This window comes from Haliotis asinina, chromosome 14, assembly GCF_037392515.1.
Source record: "Haliotis asinina isolate JCU_RB_2024 chromosome 14, JCU_Hal_asi_v2, whole genome shotgun sequence".
In the NCBI taxonomy this organism is placed as follows: domain Eukaryota; kingdom Metazoa; phylum Mollusca; class Gastropoda; order Lepetellida; family Haliotidae; genus Haliotis; species Haliotis asinina.
This window is the reverse complement of record NC_090293.1, coordinates 16,498,872-16,517,367: the sequence shown is the minus strand read 5'-3', so window position 1 is coordinate 16,517,367 and position 18,496 is coordinate 16,498,872. Positions and strand designations below refer to the sequence as shown.

Below are 18,496 nucleotides of genomic sequence, written 5' to 3'. Positions count from 1 at the left end.
AAAGAGTTCATAGATGTAGATTCTGTGCAGTAGCCCTGGCAATTTATTAAATTTAAGCTGACTAAAAGTGCTTTATGGTTCAACTTCTTTATTATACAAGGTCACAACGTTTCGAGACAGATTCTAGTCTCTTCTTCAGGTGAAGTGTGGGTAAAACTAAAGGGTTGTAGTTTATATACACATAACAGTAGACTGATAACAATGGGTAACAAGATATACAGGAAGGTCCTAGGAAGCTCCTAGAAGCCATTGCAATCAAGCGGAACAATCCCTCAATCAACAGAGACGGAGGTGTTTACTTACCCAATGCATGGAACCAGCTTATCCTCAGTGACTAATCTTTATCCAAACATCTTTACCTGTAACTCGTTAACCTAATCAACACAAGCCTGCACACCAATCAGTTGAAGCCTGTACATAAGTTCAAGCCTGTACATCAATCAATCGAAGCCTGTACATCAATTAATAGAAACCTGTATATCTTGTTACCCATTGTTGTCAGTCTACTGTTATGTGTATATATACTACAACCCTTTAGTTTTACCCTCACTTCACCTGAAAAAGAGACTAGAATCTGTCTCGAAATGTTGTGACCTTGTATAATAAAGAAGTTGAACCATAAAGCACTTTTAGTTTGATTCCTCTAACTTCTAGATGCCTTTGAAACAACTTAAAATTAAGGTGGTCGTCATAAGTAAGTTTCTCCTGTACATCTCCTGTCATTACAGATACATCCATGAGCCACACAATGGCCGGGAAATTCCACTTTGTTGACCTGGCAGGGTCTGAGAGGGCACACAGAACAGGGAATGTCGGAGACCGTTTCAAGGGTAAAAGCAGGGTTTTTTTTATGTGAAACTTTCATACATGAGGTTCGGGTTATGAAGAATAGAGTAATCACCCTCAGTGGTGGGGCACAGGTCCCCCAGTCTTCAGGGGTATTTTTTTGTTCAGTCTCATTATGCGGCATGCCTTGTGTGTTCGTGTTCCTCTGTACCCCAGTCTTGTTTCTAGACTTCTCCAGCATGGTTCACATCTGAGTAACTGAGTATGAATTTATGCTGCTTTTTTGGCAATATTCAAGCAATATCTGGAGGGAACACCAGAAATGGGCTTAACGCATTGTATCAATGTCAAAAATTGAACCTGGGTCTTCAGCATGATGAGTAAATGATTTAACCACTAGCCTACCCCAACACCCTGGTAATCTTTTCTTTCTTGCATCCCACGTGAATCATGATATAAGAGCATTTTTGCCAAGTGGCAAACACATCTGTCTACTTTTCTTAGAAACAATATTTAGTTGTTTACGGATCATCTCAATAGGATTATCATGGGTAGGGTCCATGTTTCTGTTTTCAGAGTCCATTCACATCAATACAGGACTTCTGTCGCTAGGGAATGTCATCAGTGCCCTCGGGGATCCGAAGAAGAAGAGCACCCACATTCCATACCGAGAGTCCAAGATTACACGTTTGTTGAAGGTATTCCTATGTATAATGGTTGATGCCCTAAGGAACACAGGTAGCCAACTTACAATAGACTGGAAGCTGTGGAGAGTTATGTGTCTTGCATGTCATTAGGTTTGAATACCAGATTAAATCATATGTGTTCCTTGGTTGCTAAGCAACTGCTGCCATTCTGCTAACCTTCTCAGCTCCTCCTAAGGCAGGGTCCTGATCCACAAAGTGTTCATAGCGCTATGACATTAATAAAGCTGTGGTAAAGTATAGAGTTGCAACAGACTGTGACATTGTGAAGGTTTTGTGGACCGGGACTCAAGACTGAAGCTAGATGTCGACTTGTCTTCTACTAAATTGAAGCACAAGGTTAACTGTAGGAACTGCTGCCTTATTGCTGGTATATAGCTACTTTTGGTGTTTAACAACAAAGAAGGCAAAAATCTTGTTTGAATACTGAAATGAAAAGTTTCTCATCTGAATCCGCTAAATCAACTCACTTGTCGTCTCACCATCAAAATACACACAGAACTCCTAACCAGTTGACTTAACTCACCCAGATGATCGTGCTATGAGAAACATTCAGACTTAATAATCGATTGAAGGAAAACCAGGCTCTATGGACAGTCAACTTCTTTATTGTGATGAATGAGACGTTTCTTTGTAAGTACTAACACCATTATCAAGTCAAGTATCACCTCCACCGTAATGTTGCACTCATTGCAATAAAGAAGTTGACTATCCATAGAATACCCTTCACCTTCACAACTTCTCAAATGCCTCTCAAACAAGTTAATGATTGTTGGATTCACATCAAAGGAAACAGTGGTAGCCAAGATGTCTTTGCGTCTGCAGTTCAGTGGGCAGAGTTATCTCCCTTGGGGTCATCAGAACCCAAAGACACCTGCATCACTACAGGCATTCCGCCCATTAAGCTGCCATGCTATACCTAGAATACTGTCTAAAGATTTAGTTAGTCTCACTCACTGTCCTCGAACCAACACACACTGAGAAACTCCCATTGCTGTTTCAGGATTCCCTTGGCGGCAATGCACAGACCCTCATGATCTGCTGCATCAGTCCAGCCTCTGCAAACTTCGATGAGTCACTTAATGCTCTCAAGTATGCCAACAGGGTGAGTCACTTAATGCTTTCAAGTATGCCAACAGGGTAAGTCACTTAATGCTCTCAAGTATGCCAACAGGGTGAGTCACTTAATGCTTTCAAGTATGCCAACAGGGTGAGTCACTTAATGCTCTCAAGTATGCCAACAGGGTGAGTCACTTAATACTCTCAAGTACGCCAACAGGGTAAGACACTTAATGCTCTCAAGTATGCCAACAGGGTGAGTCACTTAATGCTCTCAAGTATGCCAACAGGGTGAGTCACTTAATGCTCTCAAGTATGCCAACAGGGTGAGTCACTTAATGCTCTCAAGTACGCCAACAGGGTAAGACACTTAATGCTCTCAAGTATGCCAACAGGGTGAGTCACTTAATACTCTCAAGTACGCCAACAGGGTAAGACACTTAATGCTCTCAAGTATGCCAACAGGGTGAGTCACTTAATGCTCTCAAGTATGCCAACAGGGTGAGTCACTTAATGCTCTCAAGTATGCCAACAGGGTAAGTCACTTAATGCTCTCAAGTATGCCAACAGGGTGAGTCACTTAATGCTCTCAAGTATGCCAGCAGGGTGAGTCACTTAATGCTCTCAAGTATGCCAACAGGGTAAGTCACTTAATGCTCTCAAATATGCCAACAGGATAAGTCACTTAATGCTGTCAAATACGCAAGGCCCTTAATGGTCTAAAATTTGCTACATAGAAAAATGTCTCAGTGCTCAATATCCTAATGAGCAAGAACAGTAATTACATAAATGAACATAAAAATGGCTCCAAGTTTCGGCCAGGACTATGTATGCCTTTTCTTTGTATCTATTTACTTCACGGCACGTTACATTCCAGGCAAGGAACATAAGAAACAAGCCTATTGTAAACAGAGACATTCAGTCAATTCGTTTTGAAGAAATGCAGAGTGAAATCAAGGTTTGTACTTCTCACTTGTTCATTGTATGATCACCTTGAATACAAATTATCCATTCATGGCATGTGGTACAAAGTCGGAACTAAGATGATCTCTGAATTAAATCATCTGTTTCAAATGATCATGTTCAGTCATTTTATGGGTGTTATTTATTGGTAGATTCGTGAAGGTCTGGTGTAGAACAGGCCTTAAGCAGCCCATGCTTGCCATAAAAGGTGACTATGCTTGTCGTAAGAGGCACTAATGGAATCAGGTGGTCAGGCTCGCTGAGTAGGTTGACATGCTCATGCTGTTGATCTCTGGATTGTCTGGTCCAGACTCGATTCTTTACAGACCGCCACCATACAGCTGGAATATTGCTGAGTGCTGCATAAAACCAAACTAACTCACTCACTCCCTATTGGTTGGTAATTACATTTCTCCTACGTACAGCATTCATGCTTATTTACCAAACACTGTTACTTTAGGCATTGCGTGAAGAGCTGGTTCGACAGCGGACATCGGTTGTCAGTGCTGGAAGAGACCAAAGCATGGAGAGGATGCAGCAAGATGCTGATATTATACAGGAACTGGAAGAGAAAGTAGTCCGGTGAGTGTCAGGTTATACCTGAGTTTTGGTAGGGCTGGATGGCAGAGCTGTTCATGGAAACAATGCTGCAAGACTTAGGGTGTCGGATGGAGAGGGCCAAGCAGAGTGAGCATTTAGCTAGACCTGATGGTGGAGATATTTGTGGAGCGTAATCATACACTCATTCTTGTTTGTTTTTAAACACTGGCACTTAGCAGTAGTCCTGTTATGTTGTGGTGGTGTAAATCATCGAGCGTGGACCAGACATTCTGGTGATTGACACTGTGAGCATCAATCTACACAACAGGTAAGCTATTCTCAGATCGTTTGTAGCCCCACAAACTTCTTAATCCCTTTCTTGACACACTGGCTAAGATCAAAGTGAAGAATTCTTAGGGCTACAAATGTTCTGAGAATAAGGGCCAGGAATACAAGTCACCACTTATGATAAGCATGGGTTGTTGAAGACTAATTCTAACCGACATCTTCATGGGTGACACTAATCCTGACGATGCATTTGCATCATAGATATTCAACTGTTCAAGAGTTAAACAAAACAAACTCCCATGTTCAGCAGCTGGATGAGTTAATTGTTGATGTTTCTGGCAATGTTTGTGAGATGGCTGTGTTATTTTTTCAGATTACAGACGGAGTGTTCCCACTACCGCATGGTCTCAGAGGAAGCCTACAAGCAGCTGATTGACATAAAGGAGAGAGAGATTTTGTCCAAGAGTCAGGACATCAGACTGAAGGACTGGCTGGATCTCATGGAAGAGGTAGAATTCGCAACATTTGCCTCAAGCAGATAGTCTTAATCAACCTTGTTTTCTTCTGGGGTGCTGATTGTCCGGGGTAATCTGATAGGGATTCCAGGACACAGTAGGCCCTCAGCACCTTAGCTTGTGGGGATTCCTGGACACAATAGGTCCTTAGTACCTCTCCTGGTGCAGATTCCTGGACATAGTAGGTAGTAGGTAGGTCGTCAAAACCTCATCTAATGGGGAATCCTGGACACAATAAGTTCTCAGTACCTCACCTGGTAGGGATTCCTGGACACAGCAGGATTCCTGGACTAAATAGGTCCTCAGAACCTCACCTGGTGGTGATTCCTGGACACAGTAGGTCCTCAGTACCTCACCTATTGGTGATTCCTGGACACAGTAGGTCCTCAGTACCTCACCTGGTGGTGATTCCTGGAGACAGTAGGTCCTCTGTACCTCACCTGGTGATGATTCCTGGACACAGTAGGTCCTCTGTACCTCACCTATTGGTGATTCCTGGACACAGTAGGTCCTCAGTACCTCACCTGGTAGGGATTCCTGGACACAGTAGGTCCTCAGTACCTCACCTGGTGGTGATTCCTGGACACAGTAGGTCTTCAGTACCTCACCTAGTGGTGATTCCTGAACACAGTTTCTACAGTATCTCACATCATGGTGATTCTTGGACACAGTAGGTCCTCAGTATCTCACGTTGTGTTGATTCAAGGACACAGTAGGTCTTCAGTACCTCACCAGGTGGGGATTCTGGGACACAGTAGGTCCTCAGTACCTCACCTTGTGGGGATTCTGTTGCACAGTAGGTCCTCAGTACCCCACCTAGTGGGGACTCCAGGACACAGTAGGTCCTCAGTACCTCATCTAACAGGGATTCTGGGACACATTAGGTTCTGAGTATCTCACCTGGTGGGAATTCTGTTGCACATTAGGTCTTGAGTACCTCACCTGATGGTGATTGCAATGCCCAGTAGGATGTGAGTACCTTACCTGCTGATGATTCCAAGGCCCCGGAGTTCCTCACCTGGTGAAGATTCTAGGATCCAATAGGTCTCCAGTTTCCCTCTTGAGAAGGATATTGCAGTGTCTCTAATTGGGATTCTTGGACAAGGAGCACCCACTCACACTTAGTACTTTTGCTGAAGATTACAGGGAACAGTAAGTCCCCATTAAATTGGCTGGTGTGGTTACATGGCAGAGAGGTATAGTCAAAAAACATTTGTGAATGAGGATCAGATGGTCACAAGAGGACTCTTGTTCATGACTATCAAAGGTTGCCTGTGTTGGGTATTTACAATCACCTTGTTGTGGCCAGAGTACTACTGACTGGAACATTCTCTCATTCCCTTATTTGACCTGACCAATTGGTTGGTCATGTGACAGTTTTGGCAGGAAAGTATGCAAGAGAAATTGTGTTCTTTACATCCTCTTCAAAGGGAACTACAAGGGATTCAAGTGATCCACAATCAATCACATAGAAAAAGGAGACAAGCATAATAAGCAAAGTCAGGATAAATATATAATATCAAATTTACTGAAAAATATTACATTTTTAGTGATATTGTGCTAACCTCATCTTTTCAGATAAAAAACAGAGTTCCCTCTACATTATCCAGAGAAAGCATGGAGAACCAGACAATAAGAGATTTGGAGAGTGAACTTAGAAAGGTAAGTATGCTGAAACTGAATCCTGGTAATGTTAGATGGACTAAACCTGCTCACCCTGGACACCTTTTCCTTCATATATTCCGTGGTCTTCATTTTCTCTCTTAAAATGTCAAAGGGTAATTTATAGAATAATCAACAAAAGACTCAAATATTAGGAAATCTGTCCCTAATAAAGGAATTTTCTAAGTTACTTTAAGATGGATAAGGATTAACATAATTTATTCACCTGGGAAAGATACTCTGTTATCCTTCAGTTGTCATTATTGTCCTAAGTATTTCGTTGTCCAGAGGACTTTAGTTTGCCCTGTATTGTCCATGATCACATCGATGAAAGAGACTGGCTTTTTTAGTTCAATAATGTCTTGTCTTTACTCAGTGTCGGGATGATCTCAGAAGTGATGAAGATATATTTGCTGAGAAGACAAGAGAAGTAAATCATCTGGCCGAGAGAATTGAAGAACTGGTAGGTTGTAGAATCACATTAGTCACCTGGCCTGCCCACAAGGTTCTTCTGTGTCCGTATTCTTGGTCTCTGAAAGAAAAGTGAGACTGAATCCCGACATGGTTTCATATTTATAACAGATTAGCAGAAATTATGGGTACAAAACTGTAATTTGCCCCAATATAAGTAAAATGCTTGACACAACTCTCCCTTTGCTTTATGATATGGGTCATGTTTGATCCAGTCACCAACAAGTCCTTAGTTCATTGTGAGGAGTTGCCTCCCTTAGGCATGTAAGGAAACTCTGATCAAGGTGTTTGATTCCTAGTTATGCTTTAGGTTATTTTTAGGTTTGCTAGCACCATGCTCAGGTTCTAGGTTGAATGAGTGACTGAGTCTGATTGTATGTCACTTTATGCAATATTCCAGCAATATGCAATATTCCGGGGGTAAAAGAAATGGACTTCACATGCTTTAGAGCTTCAGCAGTGCAGTAAACTGGCTAAGACCTGCTTCACATTAGGCCTTTTTGCAATATGAAGCAGACACCAGTGTATAATGAGCTTTATTCACTCACTCATGTACAACTTGCAGGAGAAGGAAGTGGCCGAGAGCAATGCAGCTCTGAAGACCTCCATTGAGACGTGCCAGCGCCAGGAACAGAACATGCTGGAGCAGCAGCTGAAGATCGAGGAACTGCAGAGAGCTCTCAAAGTAAGGATGACGGATGTGGCATGCTCACATTATGTACTAACCAGTATTAACCTTAACTGTCTTCTTTCTTGTCTCATCTCTACATGTTTTATGAGGCAATGTCATTATTATTAAGGGTGTCAACAGATATTATATATCCATTCATGGAACATTGGTTTTGAACCACAAGTCGTGCAGAGATGGAAGAAGTAGAATCACAGATGAACAGAGGCACATGCTGTACACACAGTGTTAATGTGTAATGTGATACTTCATGATACAATATTGTCAAAATACACTGTTCTTGAGTAAATATAAATGCAGTTATAAAACAATCGTTTTAATGTAACATGGAAACAGAAAATAATTTTCAGCAAACACCTTTGAATGAATTATGTTCATTTTGGTGACAAATTTATCAGTACTTATTCATTATCAGATTCTGTGAGTGAGTTCCGAATTATGAATAGTATTGTCTCACACACCATCGAATTGCAGATAGGTGAAACAGTTTTCAAATACAAGACACATCTTTAATATCATGATACAGTGTTGCAAAGAAGAATTGCAAATACAAAACATCAGTTTCAAACTGTTTTACTGTTATTATATGAACAATATTAGCTGGACCTAACTCAACAGTCCTGGCATTTTACTAGAACATTGATTAACATCAGAGATTAAAATATTGAACTCTATCATCATTTTCAGTTCATTTTACAGTATCAATGTGGACAATAATCACTATGCCACAAGAGAACCATCTGCGGCTCAGCCCAATAATTTTGTTACCACCCTTTGCTGGCTCCACATACTCACAGTAGCCAGTGAACTAAGTCTCCATTACAACTGAGCTTGGCCATGTTGACAAAGGTAGCAATCACAGCCAAGCAGTGCGACTCGGACATTGGGGGTAATCATACACACAAATTGACAGGTCTGAAACTTTTAAAAAATATGTGCAAGAACTCCTTCTACCTCCTTCAGAGTATCTCATCATTTGAGTTGTCAAACTTAATCAGTAAGATAATTTAAGAAGTGAAAGCGAGTTGTGACTGCTACGCTCAACTGCCCAGCTGAATGGATGAGCCAGCTAAGGGAGGTAATAAAATGATTTGTAGATGCATCAAGGGTAGTGGAGATTTATCAGAATGTATACCCTGGAGATATCGAGGATGCAAGAAAAGTCTTCTGTCTGCTGGTTAACTTTGGTGATGTGGTGATGCATCACACAGTTTTTTCAGCATTAGGTTTGGTAGCAGAGTGACTGTACCCTAGACCAGCTGTCTGGCTATGTTCTGTGTATTCATGTCCTGTTTAAATATATTGCAGCCAGACATCCAGGTCATTCATGATGAGGTTGATCAACAAAGTCCCCTTTTCCAAAAGAAACATTTTCAACAAGGGGTATTCATCCTTCATAAGTTCATCACATGATTTTGCACATGCGTTCTAGTTCCTCTTGGCAACAGCACCATCTTTGTACACCTCTCTCTCAGTAGAATGGAGTGTTAGGGAAAAGCGGTCTCTTGTATCTCATGAATGTTTTGAGAGAGAAATTCAGTTGAGATTGGCCAAGGTAGATTGTTACCTTATGATGTACTCATAGAGAGAATCGTGAACAAATGAATTCAAACTTAAGCAGTTTTTGATTTGAAATTCAGTTTCAAGGACTGAGAAACAAAGACAAAGACAGAGTACATTTTAGGCTTAAGAAGAGAAGCCTTAAGAATGGTGTGATGAAAATGACATGTAATATTACAGTGATATATATCTGAAGTAAATGTTGGACTTAACCGCTGCCTGCATTTTGAAGCAGAGTTATGGTATAATTGTATTTAATCCTGCAGCATTATGGCTGTTGAAATGTTTAGTGCCTTTGAGTGTTATAGTGCTATGATCGTTTTGATGCATAGCAATATTTTTGTCATTAAATGATTCATTTTCCTCGGTGTATGAAAGAAGACCCACCTGACTGACTGAGACGGGGTAGATTTGAGATTGATGGTGTGAAGTTACAACCAGCAAGCCAGATAGTCTGGTAAACAATTTAGAGAACATGTTCAAGTCTTACAGCAACTCGGAGTTGGATGTTTCTGAAAATGACTGTTGTGAATAGACTGTTAAACAGCAACTACATATCTCAGGCTCATTATTCATTGTAACATAAAATTTATTCATTTTCTTTGGATTGTCAGGTCTGTTAAATCCATTTTGGGCTGGTAGCAATTTGAAGTTACCTTCACTGATGTCTGGCCAGGGTTTTGTCTTATTTCATACACTGTTTTACTGGCACATGTAATGGGACCTTGTCTGGTTGACCTTCTTGTTGTCATGAATCACAGCCATATAGATCAATGCTCTCACTATTCATCACTGGATTTTCATTCCAGGCTTCACAGCACTTAATATCACATGATCATGGCTTTTGAACATACAATATTGAAAAAAGCCATGTACCAGTATAAAATTAACTCTATGACATCCAAAATATTAAATGTACAGGACCAGGTTAATTCATAAGTGAACAGAAGCACTGCAGACCAACATTGAAATATGTTCTTCATTTCCCTACATTTTGTATTTTAGAGGTGATCCTTCTGATGTCAGCACAAACTGTTTAAATTTATGCACCTAATAGTTTTATTGCTGCTTAAACAAGACATGATCTAGCCTGTTGCCACTGAACTCCATTGCCGTTGAAATACACACATTTGGTTATGATTTCATTGTTGTTTGGGAAGTGGAAGCTACTGTGTTAATATTGCACACTGACAACTAAAAGACAACTTCCAGATGAACATGCAAGGCCTTTGATAAGAACAACAGCATGAAAAGTAAGGTATGAGGTTGACAGCTAGAGTTGCCTGCTCTTGGCTGTAGGGTGCCTTGGAGGGGCCCTGTAGGGGTGGTCCCACAAGACAAAACGAAGATTTTGTTTTGTAAATATTTTTTGTTACCAAACTATGGTTACAACTGTCATGGGATTTTTTATGGACATAAAAATGCTTATATGTACCCCAAGGAGGACTTCCTTCAAAGAATTCATACCCTCTACAGGTTTGTATAAATATTACACATTGACAGGATTTCACTTCCCATGGTTTCAGTTCCTTTTAGCTTTTGAGAAACTTTTTGTCTAGATTTTGTCAAATTCTTTGGTCATGTATTTGTTATTACACTGCTTTGGTGAAGTAATCAATTACTATTTAGGGTGGAGTCACATCTCAAGGGTTTTGGTTCGAATTCCCAAAAGTAATTTGCTTTGAAAGTGTAATCCCAAATAGAGCCTATGTATCATATAGTCTTTTACTGAAAAAAAATAATAAAACATACTCATTATTATTTGGTGCCCACTGTCAATATTGAATTTTCTAAACCAATATTTTTTTTATAAATTTGACACAATTTTTTGATGCTATGTTTGATTAGGTTGAATGTATAGTCATTGTTAGATATTTGGATTGTCACTAGCATACAGGCCTAGATTTTCGCAGCTCTCTTAGCGCTAAGATAGTCATAAGTTAATGTGAATGAATGGCACTTACAGCTATCTTAGCGCTAAGAGAGCTTTGAAAATCTAGGCCCAGGTTTGATTAGTTACAGGTTACACTGGTATAGATGGAATTCTGGCGGCAATGTAAACAACTCACTCACTCTGTCACTGACTCTTCATATTGACGTGTTTTATTTCAGGTGTTTTTTGCACAGCTGGTACACAGTAATGTAACTGAGCTTCTGTCAAATGAGCGTCTCTGATTCCTTGAACCTTCTGACTCTTTGTTAAAGAGATGACTATTCACACAAAACTAGACTATAGTATTTGTATGCTAATTCTTTTCAATTAATTCACAGTAAACCATTGTTATATTTTCATATTCTAATGTTTACAAAACCATCATATTTCATATTTGTCCGTTTGATGGTCCTCCTCTTAAGGTAGTGACATTTATGGTCAATGATCGTTATTAATACGGTTGCCATGGGTCTTTATGTTTAATTTCATGTTATATATCTCTGTGTTATCATGTGCGGACAGTGATGATGTTGTGCTTCCTCCATCACAGGAGACATTGCTGGGTTCAAGCAGCATTCTGGACAGCACTGCTGTTACGTCAAGCGCACCTCCTGTCACAGGCAGAAGACCTAAGTCCGTTCCCGCCCACGTCAATCGGAAACAGGACAATGTAAGTGAATGTCAGCCATGAAGTCTGTGAAGATGTTGGATTATGGACCAATGTCTTGTTTCATGATGTAGCGTAATGCTGTGAGAATGATGTGTGTATGTGTGTGAAATCCTTAGGACTTACATTAGTCTGCAGGATGAAAATAGTCGGACACAGATTAAGATGCACAACATAAGTATTATGTTGCCATAAACTTTTGTCCTGCTCCACAACGAAGTGCATGTGACACATGTGGTCTTACCTCAGGCAAGTGAGTTTGTATATTGCCTCTGTTCACCCAGGAGAAAATGGGCACCCGATGGGATAAGTCACATAACTATAAACCTAGGATTTGAGGAGAATACATGCCTGAAGTATAACTGAACCTGGGATAACTAACCTTGGCTGTTTTCCCAGTAGCTGTCCGAAAGCATGGAAAGTTTCTGCCTATTGTAACTGTTGTAAGCCAATGTCACTGATATGTGGTCAGGCAGTTTTCCATATGGTTGTGGGGCAGTATGGTAGCCAAATAGTCAAAGCATTTGCTCGTCATGCTGAAGACATGGGTTCGATTCCCCCCAGATGTACAACGGTCCCATTTCTGGTGTCCCCCGCCGTGATATTGCTGGAATATTCCTAAAAGTGGCATAAAACTAAACTCACTCACTCACTCACCTCATATGGGCGAAGTAGTACTGTGTGTTGTAGCAGAAACATCGTATCATCCTGTTAAATATACTCATGGAAACAAATAAGGGAACTCATGGAAGTGCAATTGTTCCTGTATTCTTTTCCAGGTTTCCTCACAAGGTATGTGTTGCACTGTGAGTGAAATCTGGAAATAAATAAAGGAACACTTATTCTTTTGTGTTTTCCTTCATTTGTTTCTGTGAGTATATAATTTCTTATGGTTTGATCATAACACCTCTTTGTATTGGTGTGTTCTTATAATAAGCAGCACAAATATTCTATTCAAGATAGTACATGCGTTCATGTTCCTTCACCTCCAGTTTTACTCAAATCTGAGGCCACCATCACGAAACATCAAGACAAGTCCAGCACTGTTTTCTCTGGAACGGGTCATGCAAAGCTTCCGGGCTCGAAGCCAGCTTTTGGTGACCAGACTTGAGGACAGTGATGAGGTCCTGCACCAGACCTTCAGTGATGAGGAGACCCAAAGGCCTGGGTAGGTATTTGACTTATGTCGACTTGACATTACGCTCGTATCATTAAGATCCAGGTGATGTGGCAAAGATTTTCGCTCGAAACATCTTTGTGAGATGAAAACCGAAACTTAATGATGTTAGATATGTTAAAACACCATTAACTTTGAGAAATAAATTGTGAAAAAGGGCAACTTTGAGTTATTAATGTTTCCGGTTGCAGGACTGGAGATAACCCTTTTGTCCGTCGAGGAACATTCCGTGTAAAGAAGGGATCAAGGAATGATGAGGACAAGGAGAACCGGTTGTCAGTAGACGACATGCCTGAAGTCAGGAGGAGCAAGCCAGGTAGGGACATTAAGTCTCAATCCACTAGGGGTGGTGGTTAAAGTGTTCGCTTTTCATTACAAAGCCCCTCATGGGTAAACGTGTGAAGCATATTTTTGGTGTACCCTGCCATGATATTGCTGGAAGATTGCTAAAAGCAGCTTAAAAACAAACTCTCTCTCTCTCTCTCACTCACTCACTCACTCACTCACTCACTCACTCACTCACTCACTCACTCACTCACTCTAACACTCACTCTCTCTTTCACTCACTCTTACTGACAGCAGATTTACTCTCTATTTCATGATTTTACATGTCATCTAAATCTTTTCTTGTCAGTATCTGATGTCCGATCCAGCACCAGGCTGATGAGAAGTCAGGATGTGTCAGAGAGTGATGGCACAGGGAGTCGCCTCATCAACATAGACAACCGTAGCAGCACTGAAATCCATCGAAAGAAGATCAAGCAGACACAGCTGAAAGTGTTGGAGGCAAACCAGAAGATGAGAGACCTAGCCATCAACATCAGGTAGGTGTTTTATACCTCACTGTACACCCAATAGAGTACAGTATGTCATAAGGAAATATGTCCCAGTAATACATAAATGGCTATGACAAACAATTACTTCGTGTGACTTGGCTTGTATGTGTGTTTGTACCCAAAAAAGAACTGTACTCGTGAAGGTCCCGGGGTGGAATGGGCCTTCAGAAACCCGTGCTTAGCATAAAAGGCGACCATGCTTGTCGCAAGAGGTGACTAATTGGACTGGGTGGTCAGGCTTGCTGACTTGGTTGACACATGTCATCGGTTCCCAATTGCGCAGATCGATGGTCATGTTGTTGATCACTGGATTGTCTGGTCCAGACTCGATTATTTACAGACCATCACCATATAGCTGGAATATTGCTGAGTGAGGCATATTGCTGTGAAAGATTCACGTACTAACACCCTTCATTGGTTGGAGGGGGATACTTCCATGGTCAAGAGAATAAAGGGTATTTCACATTACTGGAGAGTGCTGTTATCACTTTGCTTGGATAGAGCTTGATTTAAGAGATGTTATCCTACTTGCACCAGGTGCAACCTAATATAAAAACCTAGTTGCACCAGACAAATACCAGATGCAATGCTTTTATTGCAATGTGTAGTGAAAGACAAGTTAGACCAATAAGTAGGTTGCACTTCACAATATTGATTTGCATCAGTGCAAGAAATCGAGCCCTGTTGGAATACTGACAAAAACAGCAATATTTGTGATCATGGAATTTAAGTCACACATTAACAATATTGATAATCTGAGGGTATTATGCTTCTGTGTGGCTCATTATTATTGCTGCAATGTCTTCCAGAATGAAGGAACAGCTGATCAGAGAACTCGTCAGGTCCGGGAAGGATGCTGAGCTCATGAATAAACAGTATGCAGACAAGATCAAGGCTCTGGAGAAGGTTCACGCTTGTCTACTGAACTGTTGTCACAGACTGTTCATATATATGTTTGATTTTTTAATCTTTATCATTATTGTAAATAGTTCAGTTAGTGCAAGATGTACTGGTATGCTATGTCAGGGAGATTTAACAGTTAATCTTTTTAGGAATTTATATCATTGATTGTGTAACAGAAACCTCTGAGCATATGAGTGAGATATGGTGTCATTATGCTATGTTGCGGAGGGTTGTATAGGACAGTGGTTATTTGCAGGAGAAGCTTGTTGTGAAGCAGGAACTGATGGGGACACAGAGGGCACTGCAGGAACTGGGGATGAGGGAACAGCAGGAGACGGCCGAGAAACAGAAGCTGCAGAGGTAGGCACCACTCTCCACAGTAGGCACAACTCTGTACAGTAGGCACAGCTCACCTCACTAGGCACAGTAGGCACAACTCTGTACAGCAGTCACAGCTCACCACACTAGGCACAGTAGGCCCAACACTGTACAGTAGGCATGGCACACTACAGCAGATGAAATGACTTCCTGGTGTAGGCACAACCCCCATTGTAGACCCAACTCCATACAGTAGGCACAGAACATTATAGTGGGCACAAATCAGTACCGTGAGACAGTGGACACGGTAGACAGAGAACCTTACATTAGACACAATACCATACAGTAGGGATACACTGTATTGTTATGTTTCATTCCAGTGACTACAAGAAGAAAATAGAAGAGGCAAAATCTAAGATGTCAGCCCTACAGAAGAAGCAGAGAGAGACTGAGAAAATAGCAAACTTTGCCTCACAACATGAGAAGAAGTGAGTACTGGACGACAGGGTGTGACTGTCAATCATAGGGGCTGTGGGGTAGCCTAGTGGTTAAATCTTGTCACGCCAAAGACCCAGATTCGATTCTCCACATGGGTACAATGCGTGAAGCCCATTTTCTAGTGCCCCCCACCATGACATTGCAGGAATATTGCTAAAAGCGGCGTAAAACTAAATGCACTCACTCACTGTCAAGCATAAGTGGTTAGCCGTTCATGCTTGGTTCAGTAGTTATACACTAACTGTGTCTTTGTTTCCAACAGGACATGTTTACATTTCTGCAGGGCTGAAACTATATACTGCAGTTTTCTTTTTCCGGTTCTGTGCACTGAAATTCTCTTTGAAAATATGGTATGTTTCGTTTTGTACCGAAAATATCATCTGACTCATCGAATGCACATTACTTTTTGAATGTCATCACGAGTATTGATGGGATATTAGTTTTAGATGACATGGTCATATAGTTACCATTTCTGTGCTGCTATTGTGAACAGCTCATGCTTATTTGACTGGGTGAATGAGATCTTGTAAAAGCACTTTCGACAGAGATTTCTTTTTGGAACTTTATCCAAACCAACAGTGCCTTTCCATGAAAATGTTTTTCCCTATTGAATTTTATTGTCAATTAACCAAACCAAATTGTACCAACCAAGTGCTGCATACCATGACACATGCCGAACAAAGGCGTGACGAGAAAATGGCGCCCCTGTATTTCTGTCTACAGGATACAGGACCTGGAGCTGGCAGTGGACAGGATGAAGCAGCATTATGAGAATCTGCAGAGGAAGTTCAAGGATGAAACTGAACAGAAAGCCAAACTGGAGGTGAGACAAGTCTGTAGAAGACATTGTTGTAGAAGATATTGTTATGTCCCTTACGTAGATAGTTGTTTTACCACCTGTGCTGTACTTAAATCACTCCGTAATATAGATGACAGGGGCTCTATATGTTGATTATACAGGCAGGATAATTGCAACATTAAACGGTGTTTCAAATATTCTTTGTAGACTTTGTAGACATACTCATCGGCTGTGGAAAAAAGTGGAAACATTTGCTGTTTTGAGATGTAGTAATTGTGTTTCTATGCGGTGTTTGAAATATTCAACAGCCCAGACTTCCAGTGCTGGTTGATATTGTATCGGGCCAGAAGTTACAAATATTTGCTTCACCTTGTGTCCTTCAGTAAAGTGTCTGTCCTTTTGTCCAACTGGAATCTTTTCCTTGTTTTTTTCTTTATTAATGTTCGGGAATCATCCATGATCCCTCATATTACATAACTTAGTTTCACTTCCTGCTGTGTCAGGGCTTTGTACATAAGAATGTCAACACTGGTCTTTAACAAACAAAACCATCTCTCTACACCAGAGGCTTCGGTAATTGATTTTGTAGAAACAGTGTGAAAGTGTGTTCAGTGTAGTCTATTTTGTCTTTATTGGTTTTACTTTGACAAACTGGGCCTGCAGATTTCATTCAGGGCCTGTTTTAGAACCTGCAGGCGCTGATGGCCAACAGGCAAACACTTTATCTATGAGTCTTTTGAGCTAACAGTCAAATTTCCTGAAATGTATTCTGAAAACTGTTTGAAGTGTATCCTTGTCAAATTAACGTTCAGCAGAACCTCTTAGTAAAAAAGAATATTTCATATCAAGCATATGGTGTCGTGAATCTGTACATCAACTTTTGGTTTTAGGTGTCCCTCTGTGTTAGTTAGAAGCACTGCAGAACACACACAAAGTTGTGGAAGAATTTGCATGTTAATGATCAATAAACTCTTTATAGCGTGACATGCAGAGAGAGCTGCAGCGAGTGAAAGAGCTTGAGCTGAAGAGTGAACAACAGCAGAAGATACTGAAGCGTAAAAATGAGGAGATTGCAGCTGCTCAGAGGAGATTACGTTCAGGCTCCCTGCCTCCTATACAGATGTAAGTACAGTCTGATGTGCATCTTATCCATCTTGAGGCAGCAAGACTGTCCAGTAGCCTACATCAAAGTCTAGTTTTCCCCTTTCAGGACGGTGTTCAAGAAAGTAGTGTTGTACGTCCTTGATTTAAGTTTACAACAGAATATATATGTATATATATCAGTGTATACACAAAGTGCTGTGCAACATAAGGCTAAATGACAGTTGTTATGTTTCTAGTTCTCCATCAATAAAATCATAATGAAGTGTTTTTCTTGTACAATTAGGGAAAACCTGGAAAAAATGGACGAACAGAAAAGGTGGCTGGACACCGAGATTGAGAAGGTGCTGGTGCTCCGTCGACAGACTGAGGAACTACAGGAGGTAGAGCTTTACATACATGCATACATGATACTCAGCTTCTTTTGAAATTACATTCTGCTCAATCTGAGATGATATGAAATTGTCTAATACTCATCTATGCATTATAATGACTTGTTCCAGGATCTTAATCGCAGAGAAGGAATAATTGCAAAGAAAGAAGCCATGTTGTCAGAGAAGGGTGAGCTGGAGATAAAGAAGCTCCGTTCTAGTCAGATGCTTAACCATGACGTGGTGTCTGTGTCCCTCAAACTGGAAAATGTGGAGAAGAAGATCGAGGAGAAACGGAAGGAGTTGACTCAGACGACAGAAGATGAACAGGAAAGTGTCAAGGAGGAGATCGCACGATTGAAGCGATCGCGGGAAAAGCTGCAGAAGAGTCGAGGAGTGATGGATGAGAAGCTGCGTGAAGGGAGTATCTTGTCGGCTAAAGAAGAGAGAAGGTGGGTGGTTGAGGAAGAGATGAGTATGTCATAAATATGGGTGATTTACAACGTGAGGATTCACAGGCAGAATGGTCTTTGGTGACCCACACTTGTCAGAAGGGATAACAATTGTGAGTGAGTGATTTTAGTTTTATGGCACATTTAGCAATCTTCCATCAACATCATGGTTAGGGCTAAGAAAAGGCACCCAGGGTGGTTGTGT

At 40.9% G+C, this 18,496-nt stretch overlaps 1 protein-coding gene across 1 annotated transcript in view; it reads left to right on the top strand.

Annotated features, from left to right (window-relative positions):
* Positions 1-18,496, top strand: part of LOC137261538 (kinesin-like protein KIF27) — a 36,031-nt gene that overhangs the window by 11,505 nt on the left and 6,030 nt on the right. Inside the window, exons 9-28 of the mRNA XM_067799298.1 lie at positions 729-830; positions 1,363-1,484; positions 2,494-2,595; positions 3,427-3,507; positions 3,973-4,094; positions 4,714-4,849; positions 6,434-6,517; positions 6,894-6,980; positions 7,554-7,673; positions 11,720-11,839; positions 12,829-13,004; positions 13,205-13,329; positions 13,648-13,837; positions 14,659-14,755; positions 15,009-15,112; positions 15,451-15,558; positions 16,292-16,391; positions 17,347-17,489; positions 17,755-17,851; positions 17,972-18,291. Coding sequence (XP_067655399.1) covers positions 729-830; positions 1,363-1,484; positions 2,494-2,595; positions 3,427-3,507; positions 3,973-4,094; positions 4,714-4,849; positions 6,434-6,517; positions 6,894-6,980; positions 7,554-7,673; positions 11,720-11,839; positions 12,829-13,004; positions 13,205-13,329; positions 13,648-13,837; positions 14,659-14,755; positions 15,009-15,112; positions 15,451-15,558; positions 16,292-16,391; positions 17,347-17,489; positions 17,755-17,851; positions 17,972-18,291 — 2,536 coding nt within the window. The remainder of the gene's footprint in view (positions 1-728; positions 831-1,362; positions 1,485-2,493; positions 2,596-3,426; positions 3,508-3,972; positions 4,095-4,713; positions 4,850-6,433; positions 6,518-6,893; positions 6,981-7,553; positions 7,674-11,719; positions 11,840-12,828; positions 13,005-13,204; positions 13,330-13,647; positions 13,838-14,658; positions 14,756-15,008; positions 15,113-15,450; positions 15,559-16,291; positions 16,392-17,346; positions 17,490-17,754; positions 17,852-17,971; positions 18,292-18,496) is intronic.